Consider the following 25,424-nt stretch of genomic DNA (forward strand, 5'->3'; position numbering starts at 1 on the left):
ACTAGACGTTTCTGAAAACCAGGGCCTCCGGGCACTGCAATAATCAATGGGGAAAGGAATACTGCATCTTCTGGGGAAACCAATTGGCACCAAACACTGACTTGGTAGAAATTGTTAGCAAATTATAACAGCGCTCTGGTCTTACACTTTAACTGTGTCTTCCATGTTTTTTATCTTCTCCATGTATCTCTGGGGTTAACTGTAACAAACCAGAGCAGAGGCTCCCACCCTGGCTCTCAGAATTGCTGGGCAAGTGGGCCTGGACAATTTCTGTCCAGCAGGTGCAGTTTGACAAACAACAGACACGTATCGGATCCTTCTGTAAAACCAGGCACTTGCTAGGTGCTAGGAATAAAAAGAAAGAATTAGACACAGTTCCTGCCCTTCATGTCTTTATAGTCTAATGAAAGACACAGATCTTCAAACACAAATAGATTCTGGGGTCTCAAGTTGCCGTGTCTTAGCACTGCCCCAAAACCAAAATTAATAAAAAGTCATGCCATTTTTGCCTCCGTTTCTCTCAGAAAACATTAAAGGCGTATCCCAGAGCATTGCTTTTCCACACTCACCAGCCATATCCTGTCCCTCCTCCTGCTTCCAATTGTTCCCCTGGATACCCAGCACAAGATTTTTTTAAAAATGTGTTGAAGTGTAGTTGATTTATAATGTTGCGTTAATTTCTGCTATGTAACAGTGCTTCGGTCATATATATATGTTCTTTTTCATATTCTTTTCCATTCTGGTTTATCATAGGCTATTGAATATAGTTCCCTGTGCTGTATGGTAGGACCTTGTTGTTTATCCATCCTATACATACAAGTTTGCAACCGCTAATCCCAAACTCCTAATCCTTCCCTCCCCCACCCCCTCCCCCTTGGCAATCACAGGTCTGTTCTCTATGATTGTGAATCAGTTTCATAGATATGTTCATCTGTGTCGTATTGTAGATTCCACATATAAGCGATATCATATGATATTTGTCTTTCTCTGTCTGGCTTACGTCACTTAGAATGATAACCTCTAGGTCCATCCATGTTGCTGCAAATGGCATTATTTCATTCTTTTTGATGGCTGAGTAATATTCCATTGAATCTATGTACTATATCTTCTTTATCCATTCATCTGTCACTGGACATTATCTTAGGTATGGTAAATAGCTAGCACACAATTTTAAAATGTCATTTTCTCCATCTATCCCCCATTCCCAACTAGCTCCTAACTTGTAGTCTCTCTAGTTAATTTCCATCCCTTTCTCTCCTTTCTCTAACTGTTCTCCAATTCTGCACCGTGAAAAGTGCAGGTGTGTGTGTGTGTGTGTGCGCGTGCATGCCCTTTTGTGCACACACACACACACACACACATTTGGATGTGAGAATGCAGAGACAGGAAAAAACCACAAGTTAATGAATCTTGTAATCCCTTGTCCCCACCCACGTCCACCATGTACACATATCAATGAGATACATGCTGTCTTCACTCTGTGTTCATGGATCTTCCCTTTTTCCATTTTCCTTCCTTTCCCTCTTTCTTTTTCCTTTCTTCCCCTTTCCTTCCCATCCAGAAGTATTTATTCCTGAGGCCACAAGTGGAGCAGAGCAAGATAAGTATCAGAGCAGTGGTGTCAGGGCCTGAAAGGGGCACCAGATGGAGTGTCCTGGAGTGTGGTGTTTGTGCCCGAGTGGAGTAAAGAGAGCATCCATGGTGGGGACAGGGGTGCAGCTGTCACAGCAGTCAGGTTTGAGAGGGTTGAAGGTGGAGTCCCAGATAGGAGGGAGTCCCAGCCAGACAGTCCCAGGCCTGTCCCAGGATGTCAGAGCTTGCATGGGGAGAGGAAGACATCCATAAGGAAGCATGGCCTGGTGTAGGGTAAGGAGGGTGTCCATGCAGTGGGGTAGCCAGGATGGGAATTGAGAACCACAGCAGGGTTCACGTGGGGGAGGGGTGGGGTGCAGCAGGTAGGAGACTGGTTACATGCAGAAAGATTGATAAGTAAGTGTACATATTATGTGTAATGGAAACCATGTTTCTCGTTGTCGAACAAGAGAATAACAAATGTGGGAAGGGAAAAAAACTGGGGTGGGTCTTGTGGTGTTAGATTGGAAATAGGTGCATCTGAGTCAACTCCAGGCTTTCGAGATATGTGTATAGATATAGAAATAACTATAGATATAAATGTCTATGCATAGGAGCCAGCTAATTTCATGTGTCATCTTTTTTAAAATAAATTAATTTTATTTATTTATTTGTTGGCTGCGCTGGGTCTTTGTTGCTGCTCACAGGCTTTCTCTAGTTGCGGCGAGAGGGGGCTACTCTTTGTTGCGGTGCACAGGCTTCTCATTACAGTGGCTTCTCTTGTTGCGGAGCACGGGCTCTAGGCGTGCAGGCTTCAGTAGTTGTGGTGCTCGGGCTTAGTAGTTGTGGCTCATGGGCTCTAGAGTGCAGGCTCAGTAGTTGTGGCACATGGGCTTAGTTGCTCCGCGGCATGTGGGATCTTCCCGGACCAGGGCTTGAACTTGTGTCCCCTGCATCGGCAGGTGGATTCTTAACCACTGCGCCACCAGGGAAGACCCATGTGTCATCTCGATTGGGCTAAGAAATGCCCAGATAGCTGGCAAAATATTATTTCCAGGTGTGAATGTGAGGGTGTTTCTGGGAGAGATTTGCATTTGAAACAGTAAACTGAGTAAAGAAGATGCCCCCACGCCAAGGTGGGTGGGCACCATCCAATCCAGGGAGGAACTGAGTGAAACCAAAAGGGGGAGGAAGGGTGAATTCTTTCTCTGCTTGAGCTGAGATGTCCACCTTCTTCTGCCCTCAGATGTTGGTGCTCCTTGTTCTTGGGTTTCCACAGTCAGACTGGGACGCAACACCACTGGCCTCGCCCACCCGTCATTCTCGAGCCTTTAGACTCACTTGGACTGAATCACACTATGGGTTCTTGAGCTTGCAGACAGCAGACTGTGGGTCTTCTTGGCCTCCATAATTGTGTCAGCCAATTCCTATAATTAATCTCTTCTTATATCTATCTATCTATCTATCTATCTATCATCTATCATCTCTCTGTCATCTATCTATCTATCTATCTATCATCTATCATCTCTCTGTCATCTATCTATCTATCTATCTATCATCTATCTACCTATCTATCATCTATCTATCTATCTATCTATTTATATTTTCTTGGTTCTGTTTCTCTGGAGAACTTTGATTCACACAACGCATGTATGTATATAAAAGTCTATGTATGTATACATGATGTATATGCATATATACACATAGGCTTCCTAGCTCTGTCCACTTGAGAGGTCTGGGGAGCAACAACATTGCAATGGCAATGAGCACATCCAGCACCCTGATACTGGCTTCTAAATATCATTTTCCACTAAAAAGAACCAGTGACATTTGGAGAAATGAACGACTCCAGAGCTGAAACAGGAAGCCCCAAATATGTAACTGGGGGAGAAAGCAAGAAAGTGCTCAAAGACTGAGGGGAACACGTCAAAGGACATGGAGGCCAGCTTGAATGACCTCCCATGGGGACCATGTAATCATCAAAATAAATAACTGTAAGAACCGTCATACCCACTGAATAAAATAGGAAAACACCCGTCTTTAGAGATATAAATAAATGAATGAAGTTATTGAAATCTGATGATGAATGGAATATTTACTTAATTTCAAAGTACCTCCCCACAAAATACTTATTAATTACAAAGGGGAAAAGAGTAACTTTACAGTGGAGAAGCCCGGCAGACACCATACCCTAATCACATCATCAAAATGAACACCGTCAGTCCTGGGGTACACTGAAATTGTCAGAGGCAAGGAGGAGGCAGCAGCATCAACTCTGTGATGTCAGAGATGCCTAATGTCTAATCATGAAACACAGACAGCCCCAGATTGAGGGCCATTCTGCAAAATAACTGGCCTATAATATTCCAAGTTGTCAAGAGTCCTGGAAGTTGAGGAAAGCTGGGAGTGTCCCAGACTAAAGGTACGTGGCAACTAAATGTAATATGTGATTCTGGATGCGATCCTTTTGCAAAGACAAGACATAACAGGGCAACTAGAGAAGCGTGAGTGCTGCCCGAGGATTACGTGGCTGTCTGTCCATGTTCATTTTCTTATTGTTGTGATTGTCCCAGATTACGTGGGAGAACGTTGTTGTTTATAGGAAATACACACTCAAATATTTGGTGCTATTGGAGCATCAGGTTGGCAACTCACTCACATGGTTCCCTAAAAATGTTCTTTGTGCAGTTCCAACTTTTCTGTACGTTTGTGACTGTCTCAAGCTTTTGTAACTTTTTAAGTTAAAAAGGTATATTTGCAACATGTGAAAGAATGGAGGAGTACGATTTACTCCTCTGTCTTAGGATGAGAGAGAAGAGACCAGGACAGAGTTTTGAATGATAAAGAGGGACTGCTCATCAACCAGGACAGTATCTGGCATTTCTGTCCTTCTTTTCAACATACACAGCATTTTTACTTACAGTCTCATACTTAACTCCTGTCATAACATTGTGTGGTTGTGACTATAATCCTCATTTTACAGATGGGAATCAAGCTCAAAGACAGTAGTTATAATTAGGGAGGTGTAAATGCCGGGCTTATGTTCAGACCGCGCTGACTGCATCCCTGTTCTTTACGTATCCACTCAGCATATAGTTACTGACTAACTGCTGTGTGGCCAGGAAGGCAGCAAACGAAACAGAGGCTCTTCTCTCCTGGAGCTTACAGGCTCTTTGGGTCTGCAAAAAAATCTGGATCCAAGCTTACTAGGCATAAAATCCCAGCTCCCAGCCTCTATTTCTTAGCTGATTTGAAAACCCAACACAGCATTTCTGACAAAAGTGCATTTTTAGCATTCCTTCACAACCATCTCATTTGCAGCGTTCTGCAGCTTGTAAGCCTGGTCTGCTGGGCTTTAGGGGTACACAGAACCAGTGGAAGGCAGGAGGCCAAGTGGGGTGTGGCGAGAGCCGGGGATGGGGAAAATCTAATGTACTCCCACTTTTCACTCATTTGGAAAATGCCTTTCTGACTGTAAAACAAAACCTACACTGCATTGCACCCCCCAGACAGAGTGCTCTCTGGTTACTGAGGACTTAATAAAAGTTCTTGGAGAAACTTAGCAAACACTAACAGGTAACAGTGATTATATATATATATATATATATATATATATATATATATATATATATACATTTTATATTATATACATGTTTTTATTTATGCATACATACTTCCTGCACAGTATTTTGTAAAGGGTTTTCCATGTGTGTCATCTAATATCTCACAGGAACTCTTGCGGGACTTATTACTCAGCTCCCCAGTTCGTAGGTGCAGATAAGTTGCCCAGTAGGTGGAAGGGCCAGAATTTGAACCCAGGGCCTCTGGAGTTACATCCCTGCTCATTTATCTGCCTAAATTGCCTCTCTCCTCCCACTAAGAAAACACATGAGGTAACAGTTAAAATCCAGAGAGTTAGTTGAGCCACGGTAGGTGAGTGGTCTCCCTGGAAACTTTTTCTGTTTCCCCCTAGAGCTTTTAAGCTAAGTGTAAATTGACTATGAGCTTAGGAATTTACCAGCTCAGACAGACTGAAACAATTAGAGAGGAGGCCAAGTAAGAGTGAGAGAGGGAGACAGACCCCAGGCGTGTGAGCTGAGCAGACATTCCTTTTCAAAGCTTCCCTCCATCCCCTTTCTCAATTGGCTGAAACCCTAGAGGTTTGACTGGCTAAATCACTTCCTCTCAGAAGTGTCCATCCCCCAAGGGAGGCTGGGATTTGTAGTCTTGAAATCAGCCGACCTTTCAGAATCCTTCAGCCAGACTCCCTGGGTGAAGGAATGCAGTGTGGATTTCAGTAGCTTTTCTGTAGAATGAAGTGGCCAGTGTGCTTTTTGCAAAACTCAGAGTCCTTCTTGGATGAGAAGAGTTGAAGCCTCTGTTTGTGCACCAGGACCCCGTCTCCTGCCCCCCATTCCAGTTCTTTATTGTCTCCCCTCTCCTTCCAAAGAGACTAAGCACCATTTATTGCCTCATCACTGCTGTTGATGAAAGGGAGACCTGGGGGCGGTGTGTGGTGGGGGAGCAGCTCCCAGGACTCAGCAGCAGAAGAGCCTTGCCCGAGGGTTGCTTCCCAAAGTGGTACCTTTTCAATAGCTTCTAAGGTAACATGTTTACATAATGGATGTTAATAATAGATTTTAGAGGAAGTAGAGTGTGAAAGGAAGCCCCCAGACCACTTAAGGACAGCACTGCACTTTGTTTTGTTTTGCTTTTCTCTAATTTCCTCACCAGCCAATGCCTTGGCCTGGCAGCTCTTTGGCTTAGTGCAGAGTCAGATGTTCTTTTCCACCTGAGAGTACTGGAACCTCACGTTCTCGTTTGGTCTGAACTAGTGATAACCTGTGTGAGGGCCCACACTTTATGCGTGACTCATGGCCTAAATAAACATTGTAGACATAGATGGCTCAGTTGCATGTACATGTCATTGGTTTAATAAAATAATGATCATTTTAGGTGTTATTACATTCCTAGTGGTCATTGACCATTAACAATGTTGTAAAACAACAGATTGGAAAATACAGCTTCCCTTGCATGGGAGTCAACGACATTTTTTGGCACACACACACACACACACACACAAAATGACTGCCTGCTCAAAAGGGCTGTTGAGTAGCATCTTAAACTGTGGGGGAGACGATTTCCATTAGAACTGCCCACAGGCTTGCCATGCTCCGCTCTGCTTGGCGTGCCGTTTGTTAGACTGAATGCACTTCGTGGCCTCGGTACAGAATGGTTGAGTGGGGGAAAGACTGGGCTAGCAGCCAGGATGGTGAAGATCGTGTGTGTTCTCTGTGACGAGTCAGCTGGCTGCCTTGGAGTAAGTTAGCAAACCCTAAATCCGAGTATTACAGGGACGAACTGTCAGCCCTCACTCCATACAAATGCTTCTAAGGAGGAAATGGTGTCCTGGTCCTGTTACGAGTGGACCAGCTCCCTAAATGTGGAATAAATCATGGGGGGATGAGTTCTAGGGGCAATATTTGGTCAAAGTTCCAAGACCTTGTAAAGGTCTTAGCCAGTGCTTGAATAGGGCATACTAAGAAAACCTCTTAAAAGGGTGACCTCTCCAGGGTCTCAGCATCCCATCCTTCTCACAGCAGTCAGAGGTCTGTGCCTCTGTTTCCCCAAATGACTACTTAGCAGATTTCAAAACTGATGGGAAAATTACTTGGCTGAGAAAAAGATTTGCAAAGGAATCCAGCTAGACAATTCTTAAACATCCCTGGCCTTTATCATTCCTCTTTCTATGCTTAGGCCACTTATATCAAATTTTTATTTTCTTCTTTCTTAGAAGTCCACTAGAAAACCCATACAGGTGTAAACATACATACTTATTCCTCTAAAGACTAACATTCTTATTGAGTGTTGACAGTGGGAGATATGCAATACAATGAAAGCAGGAAGAAACCATTAGAATTTCAGTTAATTTATTTTTATATCACTCTTTAAACTTGTTTATTCTGTGTTTGTTTTATAAGGTAGATAATAATAACGTAACAGTTTTATATATGCTTTATAAATTAATGTGCATACATTGAGAATATTTGCTTACGTTTTTTGGTTTTTTGTTTTTGTTTTTGCGGTACGCGGGCCTCTCACTGTTGTGGCCTCTCCCGTTGCGGAGCACAGGCTCCGGACGCGCAGGCGCAGCGGCCATGGCTCACGGGCCCAGCCGCTCCGCGGCACGTGGGATCTTCCCGGACCGGGGCACGAACCCGTGTCCCCTGCATCGGCAGGCAGACTCTCAACCACTGCGCCACCAGGGAAGCCCTGCTTACGTTTTTTAATGGCAGGGTGCAAGTTAAAAAATTTAACTGGGACATGTCTCCTTTCGTTTAGGTAGACAAATTGTCTAGAAGGTACTCAGTGTCACCCAGGGAAGATTACAGGGTGATCAATGTTGCGAGTCTAATTTCTCACAACACCAAGGACTTTCCAAACCTCCTTCGTTTTCATTATAAAATAGAGGAAATGAAAGTGAGCTAACTAACAGTGAAACGATTTGAGGCGGGTTTCTTCCTTGGGAAGAAAAAAGATCTTAAAAATCCTCATGGGCCATAAGCTCCTGGTACAGGACCAGAGGCAGCTGGGCCATCTGATTCTCTGCTGGAGTATCAGGGGGATGGCCACTGGGTTTGAGGTGCTCAGCGGATGCAAGAGTGAAGTCCAACGGATGAGGTCTATCCTGGATGGACCTGATTGCTTTCTTCTGGTTCTTGGACACAGACTCTCCATGGCCTTGGCTGTCATCCTATAAAACCCTTTTAGGCTGGAGGAAGATTTAAATAATATTAAAAAGAAATCTCTGCAAACATTATGCACACCGTGAAGGTCAATTTTAAGTATCAATTTGACGGTGGCCAAGATGAAACGGTATTTCCGGGTATGTAAGTGAGGGTGTTTCTGAATGAGATTAGCATTGAATGTGTGGACTCAGTGAAGTAGTCTCCCCTCTCCAACGCCGGCCAGAGCACCTCATCCAATCACGGAGGGTCTGAAATAGAGCAAAGAGCAGAGGAAGGAGGAATTCACCCTGGCTCCCTGCCTGAGGTGGGACTTTTCTCCTGCCCTTGAACTGGGATTTACACCATCAGCTAGTTTCCCTAGTTGCCTAGAATTACACACCACTGGCTCTCCTGGGTGTCCGACAGCTTGCAGACCGGGGGACTTCTCAGCCTCTAGAATCACATGAGTCGAGTCCTCATAATAAATCTCCATATAAATCCCATTGGCTCTGTTTCTCTGGAGAACCCTGACTAATACAAACAACAATAAAAACCGAATTGATCCTATACTTTCCGCTGTATGTACATGTGAAAAAGTTTTCATGGTGCCAGAAGACATCAATAGGAAACTTCCCCTGGGAAAACCCTTGGACCTGAGGGGGGCAGGGGAGAGAATGCTGGTTGTAAATAAGAAAACGGTGTCCTCGGTTCTGAGAGAAAAAGACACAATTTATTTAGTCCAATTATTGTACAACATAGTCTTCATTGACAGTTGTCAGCTTAACACTTAATATAGTTTAAAAAAGTCAATGATTACCTGCAAAATTATATATATTTTAATATCTAAAAAATATATTGCATATATAAGGCAGGAAGACCCCTTGTATGCACAAGGGAAAGTTTGGTTGTTCTTTTCCAAGTTATGATTTTTGCAGTTCGGTTATTTACAAACATCTCCAAAGCAGGAACGGTTTAAAGAGTTTGCCTTGATTTGCTTCTGCTCACTTGTTAAATAACAACACCAGTGGTTCTCTTTCTAGTAAGTCAGTGACTTGAACGTCCTGTGTTCTTTTCCGCAATAAGTCACATTATGCTTTTTAAAAACCAGCTATAAAAAACATACAAACAGCTCAAATGTACAGATTGACAAAAGATGTACAAATTACATTAAAAAAAAATAACGACTGATTTGATAGTAACATTGTATTTGTGACCGAGGTCAACTCGTTTCTTTACTCTTTTTCACTTTTTAATTATTTATTTTTAATACTGCGAGATATAGGAAAATAACTCTGCATAATTTATACAGTAAGTTGCCTTCTGGTTGGTGGACCCTGGACTGATCTGACAAGCGCACAGCACTTGCGAATCTGTTTGTGTTTAGAAATCCCTAGGACTTTTCAAAGTTCTGGGACCCACTGTCATTATTTAAAAAAAAAAAAAAAAAAAAAGTTATTTAACTCTCTGGCTTTCAGGAATGTCTGCATTTGCATTAACATTTCTTAGTTCATACTTGACTATTTCCAGAGAGAATGGTCAGCCTAGTGCATATTTACTGCCCACTGAGAAAGATTTTGCAATGCCCGTGGCTTCTTAAATACACACTTGTTCTTTCTCTGAAATTCCAGTTGGGTGAAAACTTCACTAGCCTTACAACCAATGTTCCAGTTTGCTATCCACTGAGTTAGGTCTTCCTAAGATAAGATGATAAGCTTCCTGCCTCTATTTTCACTAAGTCTCAAACCAGAGCATAACTGGTTAAGTCCATGATTCTTTATCATATGAACCCTTCAAGGTCCAAGATGAGACCCGTGTGTCGATAAGTAACTGCTTTGGTCCTAAAAATATAAATCTACAGTTTCTTTCCCAGAACCATGACACAACTATTCCAGTAATCTAAATATTCAACTCGTAGGCTGACAGGAGATTGAGACTCCCAACTGGCATACTGGCCCATGGAATTATCCATCTCTTTGTTCAAGGTAGAGGAAGCAGGAGTTACCAACGTTAAAAAAAAAAAAAAAAAAGAATCGTTTTTAAAGAACAGGTACACAAGTTCTATTCAACAAGAAAGAGCATCCAGTTTCGTTTTCTCTTCAAGGCCACGTATGTCCAACAAGAAGTGTGAGGAAGGGGACTTCCGCGAGAAGGCCACCGGTGATGAAGCGTCTAGTAGTAGCTGCCTAAGTGTGAGGGCACGTGGGTGTTTGGGTGGCGGGGGACATTGGGGTTGGGGTAGATGCCACCCGTGGGGGAGGTCCAGTACTGTGACGCTGCTCCAAAGAGGCTAGAGGAAGTGACCGGCATGGAGGACGGGGGGGGAGGGACAAAGTTCACCTTCTGCTGGTGGGTGTGGTAGGAGGGCATGTAGGAGATATCCGAAGGGTACTTGTACATGGACGACTCGGTGGGATGTGGCTGCAGGGCCTGGGCGATGCCGTGGAAGTCAAATTTGTAGGCATACCTCTTGCCGTGCACTTTGGTCATAATGTTTTTATCGTAGTAGTATCGGAGGGCTCGGCTCAGCTTGTCGTAATTCATGTTGGGTTTGCTCTTCCGCTCCCCCCAGCGCCTGGCCACCTCATCGGGGTCCGTCATTTTGAACTCCCCGTTGGTGCCCTCCCAGGTGATGCAGCTGGCGTTGGCGCTGTCCGACAGTAACTCCAGAAGGAACTGCCACAGCTGGATCTGCCCGCTCCCTGCAGGCAGCGAGGCAGACAGGAGGAAACAGAGGCTCAGCCTGGGAAGTCAGAACCTAATTTCCTAAGTGCAGGGTCCTCTCACCCTGGTTAAGAATCCCTTGATTTATTTTTACGGTCAGAACCCACTGGCCCCTGACGCTGGTGTGATCAGCAAGGTTAGATGGTAAGATAATCTGCCCCCGGGGCCAGGTGACATTCGCCCAGAACCAGCTGTGTGGTTTTGGGCAAGCCACTCCCCACCCTTCCGGGCAAGATGCCGACTCTCTTCCTCTATAAAGGCCTGAATCGCTGTCTTCTCTTTACTCAGTGCTGAAGTCCCTCAGAGTCCTGGGGGGGAGGTGTGACAACACTTTAGGCTGATGGGACCTGGACTGTTCCTTAAGCCCTCGTGCTTGGCTCTTGGCTCTAAGCTCTACAGAGAAGAACTTGGGCAGAGAGGAAACCAGAGGAGAGGGAGCTGGTGCGTTCCCAGCCTTCTGAGCAGGACCGGCCTGGAGACACAGGCAGCAGGAATTCCCTGGGTGCCCGTCTCACTATTGCGAGGGCCTATTAGCTCACACAGGAGGTGAGTTTCGTTTAGAGCTCACTTGAGAGTTAGTTTAATCACAGACCCTTAAAATACACTGTCAAGTTTATTTTAGCTGCAACCTCTTTCACGTAGCCAGGTAACGCTGCAGTACTTTCTAAGGTCAAGACTAAAGCGCCTTTGGAATATGTATTCACTTACGTGAGGAAGATTGCCGTGAGCTGGCTGGAACTGTTTCCTGGTACCCCACCCCCCATCTTTCCCTACTGAAACTTATCTCAACCTCAGCGCAGATACACTGGGCTAAAGTGTTTGTTGTCCCGAAGCATCTTCAGCTAACGGACATTATCACCATCATGCCAAGTCCTGTCCTCTCCTGTGTGCGCCCGAGAAACAGGGCTCGAACATTTCAAGGAAAGAAGTACATGCTACTCCCAGGTCAGGTGTCTGAACTGAGGACACCTAGGAGGTCCCTGTGACCACACAAAGCTGTGGAACATTCTGGAAGACGACCTCTCAGGTCGAGGGAAACTCACCGGGATTGGCTAGGCGACTGCTGGTGGGGCCCAGGATCTGATATGGATCTAAGGAAACAAGAAAGGAAATTTGCTTCACTGTTATTAAAAATATAGAATCAACAGCATTAACAATGACAATACCCCAGGGGTTTACACTTTTATTTCAATATCATAGGAAAGCCTGATTTCCGAAAATTGCACTGCCTTTTTTTGCAGACCTCAAAGATCTTGACCGGTTACCGTCTTTATCCCCGTAATTACAGAAACAACGTGAAATAGTATCATTTTTTCATACTCGGTGTCTCAAATTTGTAGGTAATGCTGTCATTACCTAAAACAGAATAGTAAAACCACTTGGAAGGGAGCTAGCTAATATTCAATCGTCATGAATAAGGTGAAGTATGGCTTATTAAATGGGCTTAAAGAAGTCTAATGATGACTGGACGTTAATAGCTCTAACTATTACTGACAACTTTACACGTCTCTCTTTTTCTGATGTAGCAGAAACACATGCCCAGTAATCAAGCAGCCTGGGTTCTAGCCCAGCAAAGTTATAAGCTAAATAACTCATTGGACAATCTCTGGGTATCGGTTTTCTCATCTGCAAAATGATGGGTTGGGTTCCTGGATTCCCCAGTTCCCTTCTAGAATAACCTTCTCTGATTTTAAGCTTGGAAATGTCAACACCAACCAGAATTTGGATTTTAGCTATAAAATGATTATTCTTAATATCTCAGTTTACTTAAAACTTATGTGATTGTTTAGCCATAAAAGAAATCTTGGCAATATTGACTTATGTGAGGTTTATCTTCTTTTTTTCAGGCAAGGGAAGCACGGTGGAGACCTGGATCGCAACTTGGCCATGCTATCGTAAGTTTGACACTTTACAATTTTCATAATTATAATTGTAATTTTAAAAATCGACATGATTTGGGGGGTTTTGCTTACAACCACAAATTAACTTGAAGAGTCCTTAAGCCCTCTTAGTCTACCCCTGTTTATCCACACGGTATGACAACTAAAATATTTTGGGCAGGTGATGTCTAATTTCGTTGTTGTTGGGGATTCTTTAAATCTCCTATGTCAAGTCCTCTTTGTCTGACATGTGTTTCACAGTCAGCAAATTCTCAGCCTTCCTGAGGGAATGTAGGTCAACTTTCTCTCGCTTATCCTCAGTGGAGATGGAAAACAATGTCTGTCCATCCCAAAGCAGTGGCTTGTTTGGAGCTCACTCTTAGCTCTGTCCCACAGAGAAGACCAAGCTGGGCTTGGAAGGGGCACAACAGCTGTCTTTAGGTACATGAAGGACCTTCACAGAGAATGGGAGGAAGACCTCTCCTGAGGGCAAACTGGAAAGCTTGAATGGAAGCTACAGGGAGGGGGACTTTGGCTCACATGGTGGAATTGAGCCTAGTCAGGTAGTGAACTCCCCGTTGCTGTAGGTATTCAAGTGGAGGTGAGGTAATCATAAGACTGAGATGTTACAGGAGGATGTTGTAGACCTAGATGTCTCTAGGTTCCCTTTCCATACTAAGAGTCTCCAATTCCACGGTTTTAACAGTTCCTCTGCCTTAATTAAGTAGATCCACCACAGGGAACGTTTGGTCAAGCAACTTGAGAGTCTGGGATGGTAGCTCTAGTTCTCCCATAAACCAGCCGTGTGGCTTTTCGCAAATCACTTCACCTCTTTGGACCTCAGTGTCTTTATTTTACAACATGGCTTATTAAATGGGCTTAAAGAAGTCTAATGATGACTGGACGTTAATAGCTCTAACTATTACTGACAACTTTACACGTCTCTAGGCTCCTTTCACCTCTGATATTCCACGAGTCTCTATGTGATTCCAGTGTCAGGTACCCAATTCACAGATCTATTATTGTGTCAAATATAGGATTCTATGAAAGACACAAATGCCGTACATTGTCTAAATCCTCCTCCGCTGACCATGTGGGACCAAGGGCCACATAGGAAGCAAAGGAGGGTTCGCACATCATGGACAGGTACCTGGTTGGGGCCGCTGTTCAGTATTCTTACTCATTGTTTGTGCTCCTGCAAGGGGGGGACCTGCAGCAAGAAGAGAAATATGGTAAGTGGGGCCATTCTCCACGAGGGGAGGGGAACACCTCGTCCAACGCGCCCCCCACCCCGGAAGGAGGACAAATGTGCTTTCTCATTCATTCATTCGCTCACGCTACTCATTTATTCATTCTATTTTATAAATATTTATCCAGAATCTACTCTGTGCCAGCACTGCTCTCGATACTAGAGAACCCAGCACTGAACCAGTGGTTCCTGCTAGAACTTACGTTTTAATGGGGAGACAATGATAAACAGCAGTAAGTATGTAGAAGAGCATGTCTAACGGTATCGGGGCTGCGGATTTCATTTTTAATGAAAATTTAGAAAGGTCCTGAAGGAGAAGGTGACATTTGAGCACAGGTCACCTGCTCCTGCGTTTCCATGTTTGTGGGCTCCCCTCCATGGCATCTCTTAGGTACACCCTTTCCACCCCGTCATCACGTCTCCATGTGAGAGCTGCGTTGCTTCTTGCACCGTCTATGGACTCATCTGACTGGCATGCTCACCACTTCTCTCTCTTCCCACCGACCCAACAAATGCTATCTAGCCAGTTTCAGCTCCCTAAAACACTACATCCCACCATCCAAAAACCTTAGTGACTCACTGTCGACTGAAGCACTGAGGTCCATCTTCCTGGCATCTTTGCGCCCCTTCCTTACCTTTCCAGACTTATTTCCCTTCGTGCATCCTAAACCCCAGGAACACAAGTCCTCCTGACTGTCACACATGTCAGCCTTGATGTCTTTCCCTGGCCCCACCTCTCCTGGGAGGCCCAGTCCGCCCCACCGCTGCGGGTCCAAATCCTGCCTCTCCTTGCAGAGCCAGATCATACGGCCCCAGGTCCACGTGGCCTTCCTGATACCGCCCAGAGGGAAAGAGTTATATGTGTGCATGACTCCTCTCCCCTGCTTGAGAGATTGGTCCATGTCTGATTCAACACTGTGTACCCCACAGGGCCAAGGGCTGGGGTCAGAGTAAACAAATAAGGCATATTATTAAAAGGGATGGTGGTTATTGCTGGCATTAGTTTTTAGTCCCAACCTCTTTCTTGAAAGAATTCCCTTCACCATCCATTTCTGTGCTTGATATTTTACTTCCTAGAGATAGCAAGATTGACACATTCTGGTTCAGGACCATATGAGTCAGTCTTTCCCGCTACTCCCTTAATGGGAGATTTTGGGTCAGATTTCAGCACAAATTGATGTGTCAGACCCCCACCATCCCCTCATCAGGTTATCTTCCTCTCAGCCTTTCATGAAATTGGGGTAGAGATGTTGGTGTAACTACATCTTGACAATTAGATAAGCAAAGCCATAGAGGATCATTAACATAACTTAAATGACAGAGTCCGAATCTGGTGATTTTTCATTCATACAGACCTTGTCATGAGAGAAAGCTTCCAACTTCAAAAATTCTAAAGCCAAATGCAATGAAACAAAACTCACAGGTCTGAGTGAAAATCCCATCTTTCCAGGACTAGGTATCACTGACAGGTCCTACACTGGCAATTAATTTTGATGGCCATTCAAAAAGCAGGAAAACAAAATGCTCACTCCTCTCCTCCTGTATCTTATGACCCTGTTCTCCACCCCGTCCTCAGAAAAAGGTTTTCTTCCCAGAGAATAAAGTGACGTTTACTTACTTTTGTTGAGACCAGAATTCATGTTATTGCCCCATCCTCCTCTCCTGACTGAGTCATAGGAAGGGTCTAATGGAAAAAACAAATAGAGCATGCATCAGCATCTCCTGCTCTTTAGAAAGATTGCATGAAGATTATCGTTTAGTGACCTGGAGAATTCTGCAATAACTTTTCAAGCATCACTAAATTCCAGAAGTGTACTCTTCCCCTGGGGCAAAGGGGAATGAATGGAAGGAACATTGACACACTGATTGGGAGCCCAAGTAATGGAAAGAACCCTGAATTTGAAGTCATAGGGCTGGTTCCAAATTCTGTCCTTCCGTCATTTGTTGTGAGACCTTGGATGAATCCAGACATCCTTGGGCCTCAATTTTTTAAAATACGGAAATAAAAATTTACATGATTTACCTACCTTACAGGGTTGTGCTGATGTTATCAACGGAATATTTGTGTCCCCTGTGCAAATTCATACACTGATGTCTAATCCCCCCAGTGGAATGGTATTGGGAGGCGGGGGTCTTGGGAGGTAATTAAGTCATGAGGGTGGAGCCTCCATGAATGGGATTAGTGCCCTTATAAGAAGAGGTCACAGAGTTAGCATGTCTGTCTGCTTCCTACCATAGGAGGGCACAAAAAGAAGTCAGGTGTCTGCAATCCAAAAGGGAGCTCTCACCAGAACCTGACCATGCTGGCACCCTGACCTCGGACTTCCAACCTCCAGCAGTGTGAGAAGTTTGTTTCTTTTGTTTGTAAACCAGCCAGCCTACGGTACTTTGTTACAGCAGCCAGAACGGATGAAGACAGGTAATGATCAAATGAGATAGCATATGTGAAGCATCTTATAAGGCATTCTACAAATATCATCTAAGTTTAGCAAGAAAAACATGTCCGAAGCTGTATAGCAAAGCCCTTTGAGCAGCTCTGGAGAGATGGGTCACGTCCAGATTAAAGGCTCACGGGCAGACTGTCTCACAGTAAGGACCCTGGTGGTGGCTCCAACCCCTCACTCCAGCACACTGATGCTGTGGGCACATCTGGGCTCTCCTCGGCCTCTCATGCTTTTTTACTGATAGTGAAGAGGGCTGGGTAATGACCACAGAGAAAGGAAAAAGGCCAGAGGTGTGGCTGGAACCAGAAACGGGGGGCTGGAGAGATGCTTCCTGCCTGGAAGTGCAGAGAGGCTTCCAGATCGCCTTGGCGGACACTCCACTGACATGGAACATTCATGATCCCAAGCCCTTTCTTGAAAGGATACACATGCCTCCCTAACCCCGTTCAGAAATTGCTTAACCGACTGGCTGGAAACATCCTCCTTTCCTTTCTCATGGTGTGAGTCCCATTGAGACACGGAGCAGGAATAGCAGAAGAGCTTAAGGATACAGGATGATGACTTTCAAAGTCTTTCCATGGACAACAAAGAAACCATAAAAAACATCTGAACAAATGGAGCACAAACCTCATCAAACAACGGTCAGGCGGGGTGAAACGCAAACCATCCCCCTCCACCCCTTCTGAGCCTCTCAAACGAATTAGAATAAGAACTGCAAAGACGGACCGGCTGGTCCCATGGCTTGTTCTTGTTGTTTCTGGCTAAGAAGAACCAAAAGACAGGAATGATTTCCTTGTGGAAAAATCCACGTGCGGATGCACATTCCTCCTGGCTCTGGAAAAGCCAGTGCAGTTTTAAAATTACAGTCTTTAGCAATTGGCATGAAAAGCAAAACAGAAAGTGGGGGGGATGCAGATGGGAGGAAGGGGAGGGAAGGGGGCAAAAGAGAGACAAAGCTCAGCTCGTTTGAGTCGTCTGTTTTTATTTTTCTTTGACTTTTTTTTTTTCCACAATTCCTCCTGCAAATAGATTCTTGTGCTTGCTTAAAAACAAAATAAAACAAAAACAAACAAAGAACCTAAGTTGTTTTCAAGCTGGGGACGCGGTTGTAGGTTCTCATGGGTATCTTCTGGGCTGTCTTGCAGGGGTCTGCAGAGTATCCTCGAGGAAAGGCCAGGTTCTTCCCAGATTTCTCTTTGGTGGAGGGGGATGCTGGTTAGGCCTCCAGCAATTTATCTGGGACTGATTTCTGCCATGTATTGTGTGTTTGGCTATACAGTGGATGTGAACGAATATGACACAAGTCCCCAGTGCTTGCCTTTAAATAGGAGACGATAACAGATTGTGAAGAAATATGGGTCGTGTACCAAAGGAGTGCTGGAGACACTGGGGGTGAAGGAGGGAGAGGCTCGTGTGACTGGGTCTGGGGTGACTTGAGTGAGGCCTCTTTGGGCAGGAGAGAGTGCGCATACCCGGTGGGCATATGGCAGAAGTGGGCAGTGAGATGCTAACGTGTCGGATGCGGGGAACCACGCGTGGGGCTGTGGGACTGCAGTGGGGGGACACGGAAGAGAGGGCCGAGGCCAGGTTCATGGCCAGGTCCACGGCCGCTCAGCCAGCTTAATGGCTCTGGGTTACAGGCCATGGAAACCAGGAGAGGCTTGGGGCAGGTGGCAATACCACGAACCCAGGGTGTGGTGGAGAGTGCAGCTCGTGGTGATGTGTAGGATGGATGGATGGGGTGGGTGCCGGGGGAAGGAGATGAATCTAGCAGGAACGGAACAGAAAGTGGAATAGAAAGTGACAAATTCTTGAAAGAGAAAAAGCAAATCGCTAAGTTCCAGGAATTGGTGTGACTTAACTTCTGACTTACTGCACTGATAATATCTCTGACTCAGAGTTTTCTAATCAGCGTTTCTTCTCAATCCTTAGTTTACTGGAGGCTTCCATCCTCTCTTCCATCTTCTCTAAAGCTATGTTATATTCGTTCAGAAGAACCTTTTTTCTTAGTCCAAATTATGGCTTTTGGCTATAGTTATCCTTGACGTCTTGCCAACTTTTCCTCCTATTCTTTTATTCTAGCTCTGGGGACACTGCACACAGGCAAAAGTTAGAGAATGCTTGGAAGAATGCCCTCTAACCAACAGAGGGCGGGTGGTGGCTGGATCTTTCTCTGAGTGCCCAATCATGTTGGAAGTTGATGCTTTATCAGAGAAGTATCTGGCGGCCCCATCTTTCCCGTGATGCCTTGGGGGTTGGGAGGGGAAGCCTGACCGGGAGGACTTTCGAGGTCCCAACCAACCTTAAAGTCCCCTAGTAGGTGAAAAAAGCAAGGGACAGAAACAGAGAGGCCACCAGCAATCAGCCTGAACTGTGTCCTCCTGTGGAGTTAACTGAGAAATAAACAGCAGCGGGCCGTGCCGTGAGCAGGTGTCTTTAGCCAAGGGTCCCGGAGCAGAGTGTAGAATCAGAGCAGCAAAGACCACAGGGCTCTCTCCCATGTGCTCTTTCATTCCTACCCACTTGCATGGAAAATCTTGCCACTGGCACCTGAGTCTACAAAGGACACCTGGGTCCATTTACTGGGGAGTTCAACAAACGCTCTCTGTGGGCCCTGGGGTTTGTGGGGTCATCTCCTAAATGGAAGATTGACATGAAAGCCAGTGTTTTTGGAGTAAGTCCTACTGCAAAGACAAAGCTGAAGATGGAGAAGGCCAGGATCAAGAGCTAAGGTCTGACATTCTGCCTTAGAGATTGGAAGTACTGGGGCAGCCTTGCAGATTAAATTAGATATCCAAGCAAACAGCTGGCCCAGCGCCCAGCACAGCATCAAACTCGATAAATATTAGCAAGTAACATTATTACTGTGTTTGCATCGTTAAATACCTTAAAATGTTCAGACCCAGAAACACGTTTGCCAGCCCTACCAAATACACATTAACTCCCCTCTCCTGCTTCCATCCCCCTTACCCTGCTCTACTTCTTACTTTTCCACTTATCACCTAATTTAATCAATAATTAATCCATGATGTTTATTGTCCACATCTCCCACCTGAATGTCAGGTCCATAAGAGTAGAGACCCCTCTTTTGTTCTCTGGTAGAACCAAGCACCTAGAACAGTACCCAGCCCAGAATAAGCACCCCATAAATATTTGTTGAATGAATGAATAACTGGGCCGATTATTTTCTCCTTCTTGCTAAATATACGCACTTCCTCTTGTTGTTCACTATTTTCCTAGCTGGAGAGAATTCAAAGCCTCTACCCCAGCTGCTCCCCACTAAATGAAGTCTTCAGGGCATTCCAGTCTGGGTGATGGGTGATACATGAGTATAGACTGTTAACCCTGGCTGCCCTCTGAGCAGAATGGACAACAGTCCATGTATGACAGGGCGTAGGCTGAGACCTGTCCCCACAGGAAGCCCAGGACTACATGCCATTCATTCAGGTGGCCTGCTTCTTGTTTCATATATGTTTTAACAACGTCATTGTTGAAACGAGGGCTTGTTTTCCTCCTAAAAGTCATACAAGTGAGAACTCAGCAGTGTGGTCAGCTCTAGTCCCAGACACACAGACAGAAATATGTCTACAACCAACATGGAAAATCCTGGACCCGGAGCTGCCCAACGACTCATATTCCTGCACAAACACTCTTCCTCTCCGGGCCTGACGCCTGGCTGTGCCAGAGCTCCCTGACCCTCGGCTGCCGGTCAGCACGTGGGTTGCTCTCCAGTGGGGTGTGCCTGGCCCACAAGGCAGCCTGAGCATGCCCTGGGCCCCCCCCCCCAACCCTGAAAATGGTGCATACTGTCTGCTTTCTGAGAACTGACTTCTCAAAACACACACTTAAGGGAGTGGCCAAGGGCACAGAGGGCAAAACTGTGACCGTTAGAGACCCACAGAGCAGCTGGTCTCAGAACTTCTGCGTGGTGGCAGAGGCTTGAGCAGCAGAAAATTACCCCTATTCTGACCCTCACTTTTTACTTCAGTGAAGGCTGGTACCCCTGGCTTGATGACGAATCTTACTGTGATGCTTTTTCAGAGGAGTCCTCCCAGAAGGGCTTTGCCTGGAGCTTATGGTTTCAGGCAGTCCTGAGATCAATTTTTGCCAAAGCAAAGAGAGACCAGAGCCTTATTCTGGGGAATCTGGGCACTGCCAGGCATTGTGGATAATTCAGCTTCAAGTATATAATAGTCTGAACAGTATCTCCATCATGGGATGCCCGGTGCGGCTGACTTTGACCCTAAATGTCCTCTTAGATTCCAGGAGAGCCTCCTGGGGTGGAGAAATGTGAGCACGGAGATTTTTTTCTGAAAAGTCCTTGTTGGAAGGGGAAAACTTTCTCTGGACGTGACTTTCTCGCAGACGTCCCAGTGTTAACTCAGCTTCTGTGTGAAGCTATTAAACGGGTCCTAGAAACCTGGCCAAACATCTCCGGAAAGACATCTCTTTCTGCTCGGATGCTGACGGTTCACTGTCTGAAAGCCCAATGTCCCGGGCAACGCGCAGCTCCACACTTTGTCATGCCCTCACCTGGAGGCCAAAGATGCAGAGACACCAGCACAAAAGCCTCTCTCTTCATCCCGTATGACATGAGACCGTGCTGCCGATTACTGGATAGAAAAAGATGGATTTTCTCTGAGACTTCTTTTCGAATTTCTGGTTGGCAGTACCTATAGTCCTGTTTATCCTTGGAAAGGCTGGCTTGTGAATGCAGACCTTTCAGCAGAACGGGCAAGGCCGCCCCTGCTCAGGGAAGAAGCTTCTCTCAGTCCGATCCAGACCTCTTTTCTTGGAAGACTGAGGATGCCAAAGGAGAAAAGCTCTAATAAAGGGGACCCTGAACCCAAAGCCCCAAACTTCCCAAAAAAGAGCCAAGTCCACCAGGAGGAAGACGCATCGCCCAGACTTTCCCCCATACAGGGAAGCCTGTACATGGGGGCAACATCCTAGCTGCTGGCAGAGGACGAGATGTTCCTCCAAACCCCTCCTCCCTCTGAGGCCCTGGGTTAGAAGAGGCCCAGCCTTTGAGGAGAAGCAGGGACCAACTGGCCACCAACCCCATTCTGCTTCCCTCTGGGCTCTCCCTCCTGCAGTGCCCACCCGGGACAGCCTGCCCTGCTTCCCGAACCTTCTCAACTCAGGACCGGCCCCTCGTCTACCACTGTCTCCCTACGACCCCTGCCGGCGACCACTACCAGATGTCTGACCGGCTGGCCTGTCCTCGCACCTCCAAAGCTGTGCAAAGGCGACTGGCGCCTAGGTTGTGGAAGGTCGTGGAGGGCGAGGACGCCCTAGTGCAGACATCCTTTCTCTCTGGCAGGTCTGTGGCGTTCAGAATCAGTCCACCCTGGGTTGAGACCCCAGCTCAGCCACTTACTCTGCCAAACAATCTCTGTCTAAAGGTTCCTGTTTTTGAACCCCAGGTTCTGCTTCTCTAAGTTAACCTTAAAAACGCCTTTCAATATACATTAGGTGCAGACAAATACTGTTTGATTCCACTTATACGAGGTACCTGGGATAGTCAAATTCATAGAGTCAGAAAGCATACTGGTGGATGCCAGGGCCCTGGCGGGAGCGGGAACGGGGAGGCAGTGTTTGCTGGGGACAGGGTTTCAGTTTAGGAAGGTGAAGAATTCGGGAGATGGATGATGGTGAGAGCTCACAGCCATGTGAATGTACTTAGTGCCACTGAACTGTACAGTTAAATATGGTTAAAATAATATGTTTCATATTATGTGACTTTTACCACAATAAAAAAAAAGGATTAATAACAAATGCCTTATGGGATTGTTAGGGGGATTAAATAAGCATTCGATAAATGGCAACTTAAAAATATACACAGTATACACGTGGTCTATACCATCTTGCTTGCACCTCTAACCTGCTGACCTTGGTGAACTGAGGTTCGAAAGTCGTTAGAGGAGGCCCTGAAAATGAAGAGAAGCGCAAAAGAGGAAGAACAATTCCTGTGCCCCGAGATCAGTGATTCCCAAATCAGAATAAACTCTGGCTCTCTTTTAGAAGAAGAAATGGATTACCCTGTATCCCAGTTTAGAATCGCCGGCCGGGAAGCTGGCTCTGGCCGGTGCCTGCTGGTATATTACCAGGCTGAGGGTTTACCCGGCATCCTTCCTGCTACCCTGACGGTCAGCTCCCCCAGCTCCCTGCCCAGCCAGCCCTGGAGCTCCAAGCTGGGTCCTCACCTCCTTTCAACCCCGTCTATAAGGGTAGCTCGGCCTTTACCTCAGGGGCATCTTATGTTCTAAAGAGTAGCAGAGGATCTTGGCTTCCACGGAGATCTCAGGAGGAGGGCAATATCTAGGGAAGGCTTTCCTTAAACTTGGAACGCACAGAAAAAAAACATCCTGGATCAGATTTCCTTTGCTCAAGGATCTTGTCCTGGAATCCAAACAGCCCCTCAGCCTCAGAGCCGGCCCCGCTGCGTGGAGGAGAATAAAACTACTGTTTAAGATATTCCACGTGCAAAGGGAAGAAAGGACACGTGAGAGAAATGCTTGAAGAATGGATGGCTTTCAAAGATGAGAATTTGGAGAGGCCTGTGACACCCTTGTGGGCACAGCCTCGCCACGGTCTCACGAGGCTCCCCACCAAGCTGGGACCCTCCCTTGAGTTCGTCCCTCCCGTGGGCTCCTTGGCTAAATGACACACGAGTCTAAACGACCTCTTTATTTTGATGAGGCCTCAAAGTGGGATCTGGGGGCCAGCCTTGTGTGGAAAAGCAATTTATACTGACTCAGTTAATTGGGTGTTTGCCCAAACTCCCCTCCATGTTGGGCCATGCAGACGCAACTAAACTGCAGCCTTCCTGGGTCAAATCTGCCTCAGGTTTAAGAGGATTCTGGGTCAGAAAAAGAAAACCTAACAGCTGACTTAGGTAAGAGGGCTTGAAGATGAATGAGAAGCAGTCTGTGTTCAGCCCCCTGGGCTCTGCCGAGAGCCCGGATCTGACCCTCTCCCATCCGCGTTCCTCAGTTGGGTCGCCCTCACTCTCTGGCGATACGGGATGGTCTTGCATCTGTTGCATGATTCAGCTTTTGCATCTGTTTCTTCCAGAGTTCTGCAAAGGCTCACCGGTGAAGGTCTCGCGTTTATTGCCCTCATCTCGTTCAGCCTCCTGGTATAATTCTTTGTGCACTTATGCCCCTTTCTTGGTGAGCATCTCTGGGAAGACACGGACTGTATCTTATCACCTTGCTTCCTTCTCTTGCCCCCAGGTTCTTCCTCTTCCCAGCACCAGCTATTGGGCTTAGCTAATACCTCACATCCCACTCACATTCATTCATTCAACGACATTTTATTGAATGTCTACAATTGTGCTAGATCCTGTTCTATGTGCTGAGAATACAATGGTGGCCAGGCATACATCCTTTCTCTGGGAGCTGACATTCAAAACAAATAGTAAACGACATCGTATATAAGAAGGTGGTGAGTGGCGTGGAGAAAAAGAAAACAGGTGAAGGGGAGCGGGTAGTGCCGGGACAGGGAGGGCCTCGTTGACAACACAATTTGAACAAAGACTTGACCTATCTAATGTTACGGAAATAAAGCTCTCCATAGTGCCATAGTTTTCTTATGAAAAGTGACTGGGTCGCCCAACACTGATTTCAAAGCCCTTCTGGAAAGGCAATCCCTTGTTAGCAGTTCTTTACCTTGTGAGAATTACTTTACGTTGGAAGACGAAAAAATAAGCTAAAAAACTTGACAGTATCGTTTTGATGTCTGGGTGAGAGATAGTAAAAGGCGAGATGAGCTTAGTCTATTAAAGAGTTCACCAGTTTTTGCAGATTTAGAATCAGGGTAATTGCCAAATCTGTTGTCTTAGAATCACACTGACTTAGGAAGGCCATTCAAATGAAGAAACTTAAAATCCCAGCGCTTCCTATGATTTGTTTTTGACCTGCCTCTGAAGCGTTTTGCAGGAAAGGGCGTTTCTGAGGGGTCAGTGTGGTTGAGAAGAGGACAGGTGAGTTCTCCCTGAAGGAACACTCCATCTTTGTGGCCCGACAGGTGAGCCCTGGAACACTCCCACCTCTGTGTCCTGCACCCACACATCAAAAAGCACAGGAGTTAAAGACAACCATCAACTCTGGGCAGGTGGAATGTGGTCTCACTTATATAATAGGATCCGAGGTTTCTTTTCAGGCTGGAGGGGACTTCAGACATTATCTAAACCAGACATGCAAATTAGCACAGGCCTGGAGGCCCAAAGCCTGAGGCCATATAAGAATTTTAATAGAAATTGAAAGTCTGACTCATAGCAGAAAAACTGCCTTTCTCTCAACTCCTCTAGGATATTGGGCAGGCCAAAGACTTTTGAAGCTCGAAGAGTTTTCATAGTTATACCAAGAACGGTTTTCATTTCTTTGGAAGAGGGGTACCTAAATCTTATCAAGTCTAAGGTCATTTGTGGTGTTATTAAGGGCTCTTAAAGATTTTCATGGGAAGGAATTCCATGATTTCTCTCTAATTCATTCCAAACAGGGAAACAGTTCACGGCCATGGAAAAAAACTCTAGACTGCGGTTCAGAACTCCTTGGTTCCCCACCCATCTCCGCCAATTATGAGCTGTGTGAACTTAGGCAAGTGACAATCTCTCTGAATCTGTCAACCTATCCGCAACAGGGGAAAAAACGATTCTCCTAAAATTTAAGAATTTGGAAAAGCAAATAGCCTGTTTAATCCTCACAGGGTTCTTTTGAGAATCAATGAGATCATGCATGTGAAAATGCTTTACACACTCCAAATGTCTTCTAAGATTATAGCTGCTTTTCTTTTCCAGAGTTTTATTCCTTGGAAAGAAGTTAAT

The 25,424-nt window shown here is 45.8% G+C and overlaps 1 protein-coding gene across 1 annotated transcript in view; it reads right to left on the reverse strand.

The window, feature by feature from the left end:
* Window positions 1-9,008: 9,008 nt before the first annotated feature.
* FLI1 (Fli-1 proto-oncogene, ETS transcription factor) overlaps window positions 9,009-25,424 on the reverse strand; it is a 112,981-nt gene continuing 96,565 nt past the window's right edge. Inside the window, exons 6-9 of the mRNA XM_065881623.1 lie at window positions 15,769-15,834; window positions 14,052-14,111; window positions 12,065-12,112; window positions 9,009-10,999 (exon numbers count right to left, since the gene is read on the reverse strand). Coding sequence (XP_065737695.1) covers window positions 10,470-10,999; window positions 12,065-12,112; window positions 14,052-14,111; window positions 15,769-15,834 — 704 coding nt within the window. The 3' untranslated portion in view covers window positions 9,009-10,469. The remainder of the gene's footprint in view (window positions 11,000-12,064; window positions 12,113-14,051; window positions 14,112-15,768; window positions 15,835-25,424) is intronic.

This window comes from Phocoena phocoena, chromosome 8 (genome assembly GCF_963924675.1).
Source record: "Phocoena phocoena chromosome 8, mPhoPho1.1, whole genome shotgun sequence".
Taxonomy (NCBI): domain Eukaryota; kingdom Metazoa; phylum Chordata; class Mammalia; order Artiodactyla; family Phocoenidae; genus Phocoena; species Phocoena phocoena.